Genomic DNA, 11,790 nt, shown 5'->3' with positions numbered 1-11,790 from the left:
TTTAAACATTAGGGCAAAAGTGTGACAGCAGCTGACTTCCCATGCAGTGAGATTTAAATACAACTCCTTTCCTACATACCCAGAGTAAATGGTCCTTCTGACAAGTCACCATTTCATAAAACTCACTGCTTTATTAGAAAAGTTATAGTAGAAATGTAAAAACCCCAAAGTTACTACAAAAATCTATGTACAAATTCTGCAGGACTGCAGAACGTTTCCCTTCGAGGCTGCCAGGGCTGAGCAAGCTCTTCAGCTGAGAATTCCACATTGTAAACAAGTTTTTAGTGTTAAAGGCCTGGAAGCAAAGTGTCTCCTGCTTCAGTGTTCAAGCTGCTGAGGGAGCAGAGGAAAAGCTTCCTGTCAGTGCTGCCTTGACTGGCAGCAACACAGAGAATGTAGGCTGGTGCTCCATACCTTACATACTCATGGCAAGAAGTCACATCTTTCTCTTCCCCAGGCCTCTGAAATGTAACAGGGTTGCAGCCAGGTTGGCTTGTGGGGCAGGAGGGCTCTCAAGCTCAGCTCAGCAATACCTGCTGCTCCCTGCCCGTGCCAGGTGAGCATTGAGCCTGATTCTAGAGCTGGTTTTCCCTCATGTCTGTCATGGCTGGGTGATAAGGCACGGGGCTGATGTTAAGCCTGTCTCTAGAGTGGGTTTTTCCTCACATCCATTACGGCTGGGTGATAAGGCACTGGGCTGGTGTTAAGCCTGGCTCTAGAGTGGGTTTTTCCTCACGTCTATCATGGCTGGGTAATAAGGCACGGGGCTGACATTGAGGCTGGCTCTAGAGTGGGTTTTTCCTCACGTCTATCATGGCTGGGTGATAAGGCACTGGGCGGATGTTAAGCCTGGCTCTAGAGTGGGTTTTTCCTCACGTCTATCATGGCTGGGTGATAAGGCACTGGGCGGATGTTAAGCCTGGCTCTAGAGTGGGTTTTTCCTCACGTCTATCATGGCTGGGTGATAAGGCACGGGGCTGATGTTGAGGCTGGCTCTGCGCAGCTCCCGGCGGGCTTTGGGAGCAGCAGCAGCAGCAGCCAGGCTCCGTGGGGGGAGCAGCTCGTGGGGCTGCCCCGCTCTCAGCAGCGAGTGCTCTGTGTCCCTCTGCCGGGGGTCGCCGGGGCTGTCGCTGGGCAGCGAGGAACGCCTCCATGTCGAGGGCAAAGGGGCGTGCACCAAGTCCCTGCTCTCATCCCTGGCCCGAGGGCTTTCTTCAGCGGCAGCTGGAGGCACGGGCTGATCCCTGAGGCTGAATTCCTCACAGGTGCCAAGCTCAGGGGCAGCTCTGTCCCCACCCCCATGAATGCTTCTCTCCATCCCTGCTGGGAAAAATTGAGAGTACAGTGAGTAGAGTATCAGGATCTCTACTTTTCTCATCAAAATTAGTGCCTGTACAGCAGTTGCTGAAGGACCTACACATGCACAGCTCTGGACTGCTCCAAGCTCTCACTGCCAGGGTGGGAACTGAACCTCCCTTTTAACTTGGCAGGAACAGCAAAGCCTGGGTTTCCTCTCACCTTTGGTCTGTCCAGGATGCAGGTTCATGTTACTCAGTCTCTGGTTCAGCTCCTGGTTTGCCCACATATAACGGCTCAGCTCCTTTTCCAGCACTTGAATCCTCGCCTCATACTGCAGCTTGCTGCTGGCCAGCCCCTCATCCATGTGCTCTACAAGCAAAAACAAGGCTATTTCAGCCTGGGAGCCCTACGAAAGACAAAAGCAGTAGCACTGCTGCCCATCTGGAGAGCTGGGTGTTACCGCGGCTCTGCTGCAGCAGTAACTGCATGTTCTGCTCGTGCTCCTTCTGCTGCAGGGTGAGCTGGCGGTCCATCTCCAGGCGCTGGCGCTCCACGGCCGCCTCCAGCCAGTACACCAGCTGCTGCTGCTCCTCCAGCTGCATCTCCAGCTCTGAGAAGGCAATGTGCTGCCTGTGCTGGTCCTCTCGCAGTGTCACCACCTGGCCAGGGCCCAAGAGCAGGGACATTTCAGCTCCTTCATGCCTAGGAAGATTTCCTGCCCCACCGAGCCCCAGTCAGGTTAGTTTTTTGGTACAGCCTACAAAGGTTAGTAGTGCTAGGATGCCTTGTGGAGGGAAGAGCAAGGTGTGGCTGCACTGATGTGGCAGAGCCACTGCAGGGATCCATGCATCCTATGACTTTAGCCCCTCTCCCAGATAGGGGTCATGGTGCTCTGGCTTTGTGGCCTTACTTTAGAGGAATATGATGCAAGGAGAAAGCTTGAAACTGAGGAAAACAGGAGTGTGGTCGGGTCATAATTTCTTTTAACAAGTGCATTCAAGCTGTGTTATGATTATTATGTGTTCTGGCTGGCTAATAATGCCATCACTAACAGCCAGTAAGTGAAATACAGCTCCCACCAGCACAGAGGGCAGTTATCTCCCACCTTGTCAAAGTACTTGCAGAGCAGAGCTCGTGTCTCAGAGGAGGAGAGGTAGCTGAGCTTGGCCATGAGGTTCATCTCACACTGTGACAGCAGGCTGGCCGAGGCACGCAGGACTCGCTGCCTGCACGTGATGGACTCATTCTTGTACTCAATGGCTGCATCCAGAGCCTCAATTGCCTCATCCAGCTGGAACAAGATCCGTTCTTCCTGCCAGAACAGAGCTGTAGTTACCAGGGAGCAAAGGGTTTGCTCTGTCTCACCCTGCCCTAGCCTTGCTTGTCATGTCAACAGTGCTGGTGAGAAGCTGGGACATGCTGGGATGTGGGGGAGAATCTGCCAATGACCTCATGCTCAGTCTTTACTTCCCTCCTACAGCCTCCTGCTCCCCAGCCCCAGCAGAGGTACCTCTGGGGACAGCAGCGTGCCCTGACGCAGCTTGTTGTCGAGCTCCAGCCTCTGTTTGAGCAGCTGGTCCTTCTCCTGGCGCAGGCTGTTGATCTCCTGGCGGATCTGCTGCTGGTCCTGGGCACTGCCGTGGCGCAGCTGCCCGTTCTTCTCGCTCAGCTCCTTCTCCAGGTGCTCCAGGCGGCTGGACACGCGCACTATGTCATCTGTCAGGGCCTGCAGCAGAGCATGCTCAAGGGGATCTGCTCCCAAGGCAAGTCAGGCCCTCAGCCCCTTTCTACTCCCTCTCTAGGTCAAGTGACTCCCCCAGGCAGACATAAATTAAGGGCTACCAAACCAGCAAGCTTAGAGACACAGCCCAACCAGACTCTATTTTCATAGAGACAACATTTCCTACCCACTTCCCAACACCCCCCTATCCTGGCCTGCAGCAAGACCCAGGATGGTACCCAGGTCTTCCAGCCTCCACCTCTGCTGGAAATCAAGCAAAGGGTTGAGGTGTCACACTCTTGTCTTACCTGGCTCGAGCGCAGCCTTTTGCTCTCCAGGCCATTCTTCTCCTGCAGCAGGGCTTCCTTTTTGGCCACAATAGCTTCCCGCTTCCTCAGCTCATCTTCCAGCTCATCCAGGGCCTGGCGCTGCTCGAGAACTTTATCCATCTCCATGTCCAGCCACTTCTTCTGTTCCTCAATTTTCTGATGGAGGGAGAAGCAAAAGGCATGTGTGTGTGCAGACAGCAGCAGCAGTGCCCAGGACTGCTGGACTAAAGAGGAGCAGGGTTGAGATCTGAACAAGGGTCCTTATTCCATCTCTGCTAACCCACACAGTCCAGACTTCACTGGTTTTATTCTTCCAGCTCCTCCAAAAGGCAGAGCTTAACTAAATTCCCAGCTGTCGAATTCTTGGGAGGGCACACCTCTCACCACCCTTCTGCTAACAGACAAAACTTCAAAACTTCTTTACCAATGCTAGGATTTAGATGAAATCCTGTTTCTGGGGTAAGAAAAGATCTGAAGTCCTCTGCTACTAGATACAATGACATTATGGACTGTCCTTCTCAAGGGGGGGATGAGCTCAGGTCCTTGTTTTCAGATCTCTCCCATCAGCCTGCAGTCTGCCAAGCATCCCCTCTGAACAGGGAAGCAGAGGCAGGCTTGCTGTCTGTACCTGCTGCTGCTCCAGGCTGATCACAGAACCATTGCTGCCACTCCGCCGCTTCCTCTGGAAAGCCGCAATTTCCTCTGTTTTGATGCGCAGGATTTTCTGGTGCTGTTCATGCTTCAGCTCCAGTTCCTGCATGTGAAAGAGCAGCTGTGAGCACGGAGGGAGTGGGATGTGTTTGCCCAGGGGCTGAGGGACAGGTTATGCTCTCCTCTAGCGCTTTGAATAGAGCCATCTCCATGCCCTCCAAGACAACCACAGACCACATCAGAGCCCACCCAGTGTCATCCTCACAAACCCCACAGCAGCACAGCTGCTCCTGCCCTCTCCTACCTTGACTCGGTGCTGTCCCTTGTTCACCTCTGTCTCCAGCCGCCGTTTCTGCTCGCTCTCCTCGCGCAGCCGCCGCTGCAGCTGCCCCTGCTGCCGCCGCATCAGCTGGATGTTCCTCTCCAGCTCCTGCACGCGCTTCTCGCTCTGCGCCGACAGCGACACCAGCCTCTCCGTCGCCTGCTTCTTCTTGCACAGAACCTGCCAGGGGGTGAAAACCACCCTTGGAATCTCCTCTCTTTGCAGAGGTGCCCCCAGCTCTGCCCTGCTCGGCACTGGTGTGGGCAAAGCCTTTCGCTCACCTGTGCCTTGCTCCGCACGGCCGCCAGGCGTGTGCGGTACTCCTGCAGCTTGCGCTTCTCCCCGGGGTCCCACGGCTCTTTGCCCTCCAGCTCCTGGAGCTGCTTCTGGCTGTCGCTCAGCTCTGCCCGCACCTGCTCTGCTTCCTGCTCCAGCTCACTGATCTTCTGGCTGTACTGCTTGTTCAGAGCCTGGGCGTCCTTGCCTGCAACACAGCCCCCTCTCTCACAGCCAGGATCCTGACCCTTCCTCTCTCTCCCCAAGTGTTTTTTGGCTACAGAGACTGAGTGTTCCCTTTCCCTCAGCCTCTCCAGGGAAGGAACAAACCAGTGGGAAGGGCTTCTGTCAACTGGAGGGATGGAGAAACAAGGCCCTGCTGATTTTAGGAGAAGAGACTGAGCACAAGCAACACAGGGAGAGAAGATGAGGATGGAAGAGACTAAGCACCACAACTAGGAGGAGGTTTCATGGGAAATGGGTGCATATTCCTGCCAGTAGCTCTGCACCTGTCTTAATGAGCTCCGTGATCAGCTCCTCCTTCATGCGGATGTTGATCGCCAGCTCTCGAATCTTCTGCTGTGCTTGCACCAGCCTCCACTCAGAGCCCTTCCCTGCCAGGCGCTCCCGGGAAATAAGCAGTGACTCCCGCTTCCCACAGACCTCTGGAACACAGATTCCCACGTCAGGAAAGCCCTATCTTAGCAGATGGGTGACAGAAGGACAATCTGATCTTGGATCTGTAGCCAGGGTCTGGCACAGCATTGCCAAGAGTCACCTGAAGCTTCTATCATAACATACACCCTTTCCAGACTCTAAGAATTCAAGTTTCTCCCTAACAAAAGCAGCTGGGTTCCATTTTTGCTCCATTTTTGTCCTCTGGGCACATCCAGGTAGGAAATCAAGATCTCCCAGTGAAGCACCACCAGCCTGTGGAAGATTGTCCAACAACCTATGGTTGCTACTTGCCTTTTGACAGCTCCAGCTGCTCCTCCTGAATTGAGTGGGCATTGCATCCACTTGGCTCCTCGCCCAACTTAAAAATCTCCTTCTTGCTCAAATTTTGGATCCCATTTCTAGAAGGAGAAGCAAATTAATCAGTTTGGTCTGGGCACTGCTAAAGCTGTTCCCAGTAAGGACCCTCATGAGCCACAGTCTTGAGAAGGAAATGGAAACAATAGCTGTGGTGAGCAATGATGGTAATGAGCTCCCCAGGGAGCAGTAAGGTGTACCAGCAGCATCACTGACCCCACTGTAGGCAGCATTTGCCCTACATCAGACATGAGAGCTGAACTGCAGAGGTGGGACAGCCAGGTCACAGCCAGGGCCAGGGACATGGCACAGGGACAGCTGGCTGGGACAGCCCAAACTCACCTGCACTGGGACAGGGACTGTTTCTGTTCCCATTCCTCCATCTCCTCTCCCGAGGACAGCTCTGATGGCTTCTCTGAGTCCTGGCTGAGCTCCCTCCTCAGCACCCCCTCTCTGGCCTCAGGATTGCCACTTGGGTGCTGTGTGTGGTTTGGGTGCCAGCCTGCCAGTTCCTCTTTCTGCAAGGAGGAGCTGCTGCTGGGCTTCTGGGCACAGAATTGGAAAGAGAGGAAACAAGCTGTGTGAGCTAGTGTTAGAAAAAGCGGCTCCCAGCTGAGCATCACTGCTACCCATAAAAGCAACGAAATGGATTGAGTGTATTTTCAGGAGAACCGGTCTGTTGCCAGACCCAGCTGCCTGTGCTTCTGCTGCTCAAACACTGAACAATTCTGGGACTCACCCACAACATGAAAGCAAAAGCTTCAGTTTTGAAGCTAGGCTGTTTTTGTCAGAGTTGTAAAACTCTGGATTTGAACACTGAGCACAGTCCTCTGGACTACACTTCTGACAAGGATCACATTGAACAGCAGGGCAAAAAGTCTCCTACAGTGGAGAGCAGCCAAGTGGAGAGGCAGCAGTTCTTCAGTGGCACAGCCTTGTGCCCTCACCTTCTTGCAAAGAGCTCTTCCACTCTGCTCAGGAAGCAGCCCCGAGGGAACCCCACCAAAGCCATGGGATGGGGCAGCATCCAGTGGGGCTGTGTGAGGTCTCTGGCTGGCAGTGACCAGGTGAAGATTTTCCAGCAGTCCTGGCACACACAGGTTTGGCATTGCCATCTCCAAGCGCACGTGCAGCTCTGAGATCTTATCCTGCTGCTCCTGCAGTTTGTCACTCTAGGAAACAATGAGAAAAATGTGGTTTACATACATGTTGATCTGAGACCCACTGCAGAAAAACCTGGAAGCTGGGCTGAGCACACCTGGGCAGGAAGGAGAGGAGTGGGGCAGGTGCCTTCAAAGAGATCAGAGTCCAGAAATACCTGCAGCTTATACTGTTCCATAGCATCCTCCAGGGCAGCCAGGAAATCACGGTTCTCCTCCTCCAGGCGTTCCACTTGCCTCTGTAGCTTGGCCACCTGCTCATCTTTGATGGACTCACAATTCTTCTCAGTGCTCACCTGCTCCCCAAAATAAAAGAGAGGCAGCATCAGCATTTGTCCTTCCCTTCCGAACTCTGCAAGGACACAACAGCTCTGCAGACCCAGATTCTTCTATGTAATAAATCTCTCAGCTGCAGCTGAGAGTCCTAGTCCTAGTTTTTCCTGCCTGCTGTGAGGACCGCGTCCTTCTGCCTCCCTAGGGCCTCCTGCACAGGTTACTTCTCCTCCCTCCCTCTCCTGACCCTTCCATCGTGCTGTGCTGGGGCTGCTGTGGCCACGAGACGAACCCCACCTCAGAGCTGTAACACCCCACTATTACCTGGCCTTTTGCCACTTTTGCCCCTTGTGCCTCCTGACCCTGCTCTTCCATGGAGGTGCTCTCAATGCCGCTGTCCAGCCCGGCCGAGGTCAGCTCGCTCCTCTGGCTCTCCACGGCGCACAGCCACTCCTTGACGCGCAGGATCTGCTCCAGGGTCAGGTTGCTGTCCTCCTGCAGCTCGGTGAGCAGCCGGTGCGCGGCGTCGGTGCAGGTGCGGTAATGGGCGCACTCGGCCAGCAGCCGGGCCGTGGCGTCGGGCGCGCCGCGCTTGGCGCTGCCCGAGCGGCGGATGGTGCGCGTCTCGGAGCGCTGCCGCTGCTCCAGCGCCTTCTGCAGGTTCTGGATCTGCAGGTGCAGCTCCTCGATGTGCTCCGTCTCCTTGCGGCAGTTCACCACCGCCTTGTTCTGGATGTTCTGAGCACGGCTGGCGTAGTTCAGCGTGTTGAGGCTCTCGTCGAAGTCAGAGGATGAGGGGCTGACGCAGGCGATCATCACCGTCTGGGCGTTCCCCCCCAGGGAGTCTTTCAGGATCCTAAGGAAGAGCACAGGGATTAAAATAGCAGAAATACAAAATAACACAGAAAATAGAAGGTTTTCAACCCTTTTCAGAGGTTAAGCCCAAGGAAAATTATATCCTTGCTCTGTAGCTGGTTTGGCATCAGTGAGGTGAAGGGAATGATTAAGCAGAGGATTAACAGTTTGCACCATGCAAGTCTCCATCCAAATAACTCCTGAGGTTGGGAGCTCCCTGACTCTGTGATCACTGGTAGGTATGTGCTGCCAGGGGTCCTGCTGGAGATTGCAAAGGCCACCTGCTCACGCTAAGAACTAACTGTGGACCATTAAACAAGCCTACTGGGAGTATTTTTTATTCCCTGACAGGCAGGAAGGGCAGGATAACTCTCAGCAACGCCTCATCTCAGTTTTAGCAGCATAACTCATGCAAGCCTCACTGTCTCCAGCACTGCAATGAGCCAAGCCTGCATTCCTATCCTGGCCTCACTGCTCCTCGAGAGTCCCTACATGTGAACCTGCAGAGAGGGGAGACCTGTAAGCTGAGCCCCTGAGACGTGGGGGGTCCTGCTCCCAGTGGTACCTGGTGATTTTGGAGTCCCTGTACGGGATGTGGGTGGTCTTTCTCCGAGGATCTCCCAAGGCACTGATGACGTTGCCCAAGGCCAAGAGGCCACAGTTGATCTGGATACTCTCCTTCAGCCTCTCCCCTGTGTTTCCCGTCTTCACAATTCGCTCTGAGCCTGCCAGGTCCACGAAATGGAACTTGGAGACCAGGACCTGTCCGGCGGCGGGCACGGCGGGGGGCTGGCGGTGCAGGGGCAGCCGGCCAGCCCCACGCCGCTGCTCCATGGTCACCGTGAAGATGGTGTGCGAGCGGCTCGACTGCCTGTTGATGTGCGTGGCTCCCGTGTGCTTGGCTGTGTTCCCCATCTCCAGCAGGCTCAGCACCTCGTCCAGCCCTTCCACTTCTGACTCCTTCACCCCGCAGAGCACTGCAAAGCAAAGGCAGCTGTGGCTGGGTGTTGTAAAAGCAGGCGACCCCCGTCGAAGGGAAGAATGATGCATCTGACTCCACTGATATCAGAAGGCTAATTAATTACTTTATTATACTATATTATTCTATATTAAACTACATCTAAACTGAAACTGCACAAGCACTCTACTCAACTGAACAAGAGTTCTTGTGACTGTCTGCTGACTGACAGTCTGGACACATGCTTGGCCCTGATGGCCCAAGGAAACAAAACACCATGACTCTGGGTAAACAATCTCCATACTGCATTCTACCTTGGCACAACACCGGAGCAGCCAATGAGATAAGAATTGTTTTGATCATTCTTTTCTCTGCTTCTCTCACTGCATCTCTCAGTTTCAGAGAATGTGAATCCCACAGCTGGGAGGGAAGGGCTGCCTGAGGATGCAGCTCCTCTGCACAGCCTGCTGCTGTCACCCTGCCTGTACTGGGCCTTGCCCAGACCAGCTTTCAAGATTAAGCACAGCAAACTCCTGCAGGAGACAAAGAGATGGAGGAAGAAGACCTGTCTCTGCCTTCATGGACAGATAACCCAGCTCTGGCCTACAACATGAGGAGAAAAAGAGCCTGTGCCCAGCCACACATACCAATGTTCCCCTTGTCATCCTCCCGGATCTGGATGTCTTTGCTGGCTGTATCCACCTGCAGCAAGTCCCGAAACTCCTCCTTGTACACTTCCAGGTAGGACACTCGGACCGTGTAGTCGATCAGGTCATTCTCATCGATGAGCCTGAAGGTCTCAGCCATGGCCCGTGGGATGATGCCCTGCTCATCCTCATTGATGGAAGCTGGCAAAGAGAGGCACACACTCGTGAGCATCCAGGGAGCCCACGCTGGCTGGGGACAGAGCTGAGGTCAGGAGCCTGCCTGCAACACATGTCAGCTGGAAAGGAGCAGCCTCACAACTCCCCCACAGCTCAGCCCTGGCATCTTGGGTTAAACATCCCACAAGACCCCTGGGCAAATCTTATCCCACTGCTGTGCTGGACTCCAGCAAAGCTGCATGTTTCCAGTCCTTCCTCAAGAAGAAAAAAGCACCTCAGCATTTTAGTGAGTATCAAACACCATGCCTGCAGCCGCAGTGTGCTGTCCTTTGAAGCCAGCATGACTCCACAACCTTTCCCAACTGTGAGAAGCTTTTTTTTCTTTTGTCTCCAACAGCTATGTAAAATGGCAATTCTCAAATTTGGCAATGATAGCCTGGGAGACTGAAAACAGATGTACATTAAAAGTATGAAACAGTTTAGTGTTTACAAATGATGCAATTAACTAAAGATGACTCAAATGTTTACAGCACATCCTCTGTAAGGAATCACAATGCCATTAAACGAGAATGAAAAAGTTGTCTCTTTCCTCATTTCCTCCACATAAAGAAACAGAAATGGGGTTAACACTTGCAAACCTCCTTCTCCTTTAGGTTTATTTCAGGACCTAGGACTACCACAACCACCTTCAGAGCTGACACTTGTCCTGCAGTGAAAGAGGAGAAACCTAGACACTGTGATCTCAAAGTGGGGAAGGAAAGGCTGCTGGGGGTGGGATGGTGGGGAGAGGTTGGCTTGAGCTGGAGGGGCTGGCAGGGTGGAAGGGTTATTTGGGAGTGAAACTGGAAGTGATGGAGATGATGATGCAGTTGGGTAAAGCAAGGATACTGGCAGAGTAGGGATGCTGGCAGAACAGAGATGCTGGAGAAGCAAGGATGCTGGTGGAGCAGGGATGCTGGAGAAGCAGGGATGCTGGTGGAGCAAGGATGCTGGCGGGACAGGGATGCTGGTGGAGCGGGGATGCTGGCAGAACAGGGATGCTGGCGGGCACGGAGCTGCCAGTCCCGGCGAGACTCACCGACGCTGGCCTCCCCGATGGTGTAGGTCTTGCCGGAGCCGGTCTGTCCGTAGGCGAAGACGGTGGCGTTGAAGCCGCGGAAGAAGGCGCGCAGCAGCGGCTGGACGCAGGCCCGGTACACGGCCGCCTGCCCCGCCTCCTCGGGCAGCACGGCGGCGAAGCGGAACCGGCGGCGGCCCAGCGCCACCTCGCCGGTGGCGGCATCGCTCCGCAGGCAGGGCCGGTGTCCCCGCAGCGCCTCCCGGGGCAGCAGCGGCCGCACCCGCACCGCCACCCGCACCACCGCCGCCTCCGCCGCCATGGCCGCGCCGGGCGCGCCGCGATGGCGTCAGCGGCTCCTCCCGGCGGGCCGGGCAGGGCAGGGAGGATGCGGGTCGGGAGGGAGGATGCGGCCGGTCCTCGCCGCACCCCCGCGGGAGAGCAGCCGGGGGGAGCGGGAGACGCCCGTGCTGCGGGAGTTGCGCGGCGGTGCTCCAGAGAAGCTCCATCACTCGGGAGATGCCCCATCGCTCTTGGGATGTTTCATCACTCACTCACTCACTCACTCACTCACTCACTCACTCACTCACTCACTCGGGATTCCGTCCCTCGTGAGATGCTTCGTCACATGCGAGGCAGCGCTCCGTTAATCGTGAGGTGTTCCGTCGCTGGTGAAACAAAGTTCCACCACCCACGAGATGCTCCGCCAGTCGCAAGGGACTCCCGTCTCTCATCAGCTGCTTCATCCCTGACGAGACACCCCAGCAGCGGTGACACTCCCGGGTGACATTCCCACGATGGCCGTGGGGAAGGGACGAGGGGCTGCGTGGCCCTGCCGAGGCACAGAGTGCTTTGGGGTGGGGGCGTGGGCCCCTCCTGGGATGCGGTTTGCGGAGCAGCTGGTGCCGACAGCTGGTGCTTCCCGGCCGCCCGCCGTGCTGGGGGCTGGCAGGGCCGGCTCAGCCACTGACGTATGTTCAGGACAATCTGAGCGATGACAAAGTTTTTCATCCGGCTGCCTGCAGTTCCCTGTG

The 11,790-nt window shown here is 55.3% G+C and overlaps 1 protein-coding gene across 2 annotated transcripts; it reads right to left on the bottom strand.

Moving 5' to 3' along the window:
* Positions 1–169: 169 nt before the first annotated feature.
* On the bottom strand, positions 170–11,078 carry KIF7 (kinesin family member 7; the record flags this gene model as incomplete). Of its 2 annotated transcripts, none has more annotated exons than XM_084213458.1 (18): positions 170–1,323; positions 1,519–1,668; positions 1,760–1,958; positions 2,405–2,611; positions 2,810–3,025; positions 3,328–3,504; positions 3,977–4,102; positions 4,304–4,501; positions 4,603–4,805; positions 5,107–5,262; positions 5,567–5,673; positions 5,972–6,174; positions 6,577–6,801; positions 6,948–7,085; positions 7,387–7,918; positions 8,483–8,894; positions 9,523–9,723; positions 10,778–11,078. In XM_084213458.1, 18 exons carry the CDS (start codon positions 11,076–11,078, stop codon positions 926–928), a joined length of 4,149 nt encoding a protein of 1,382 aa, XP_084069584.1. In that variant the 3' UTR covers positions 170–925. The 2 variants fall into 2 exon arrangements, with proteins under 2 accessions (XP_084069584.1, XP_084069585.1); XM_084213459.1 differs by having other exon boundaries at positions 170–1,320.
* Positions 11,079–11,790: the final 712 nt, after the last annotated feature.

This window comes from Fringilla coelebs (assembly GCF_963513975.1).
Source record: "Fringilla coelebs genome assembly, chromosome: 12".
In the NCBI taxonomy this organism is placed as follows: domain Eukaryota; kingdom Metazoa; phylum Chordata; class Aves; order Passeriformes; family Fringillidae; genus Fringilla; species Fringilla coelebs.
This window is presented reverse-complemented; position numbering and strand designations above follow the sequence as displayed.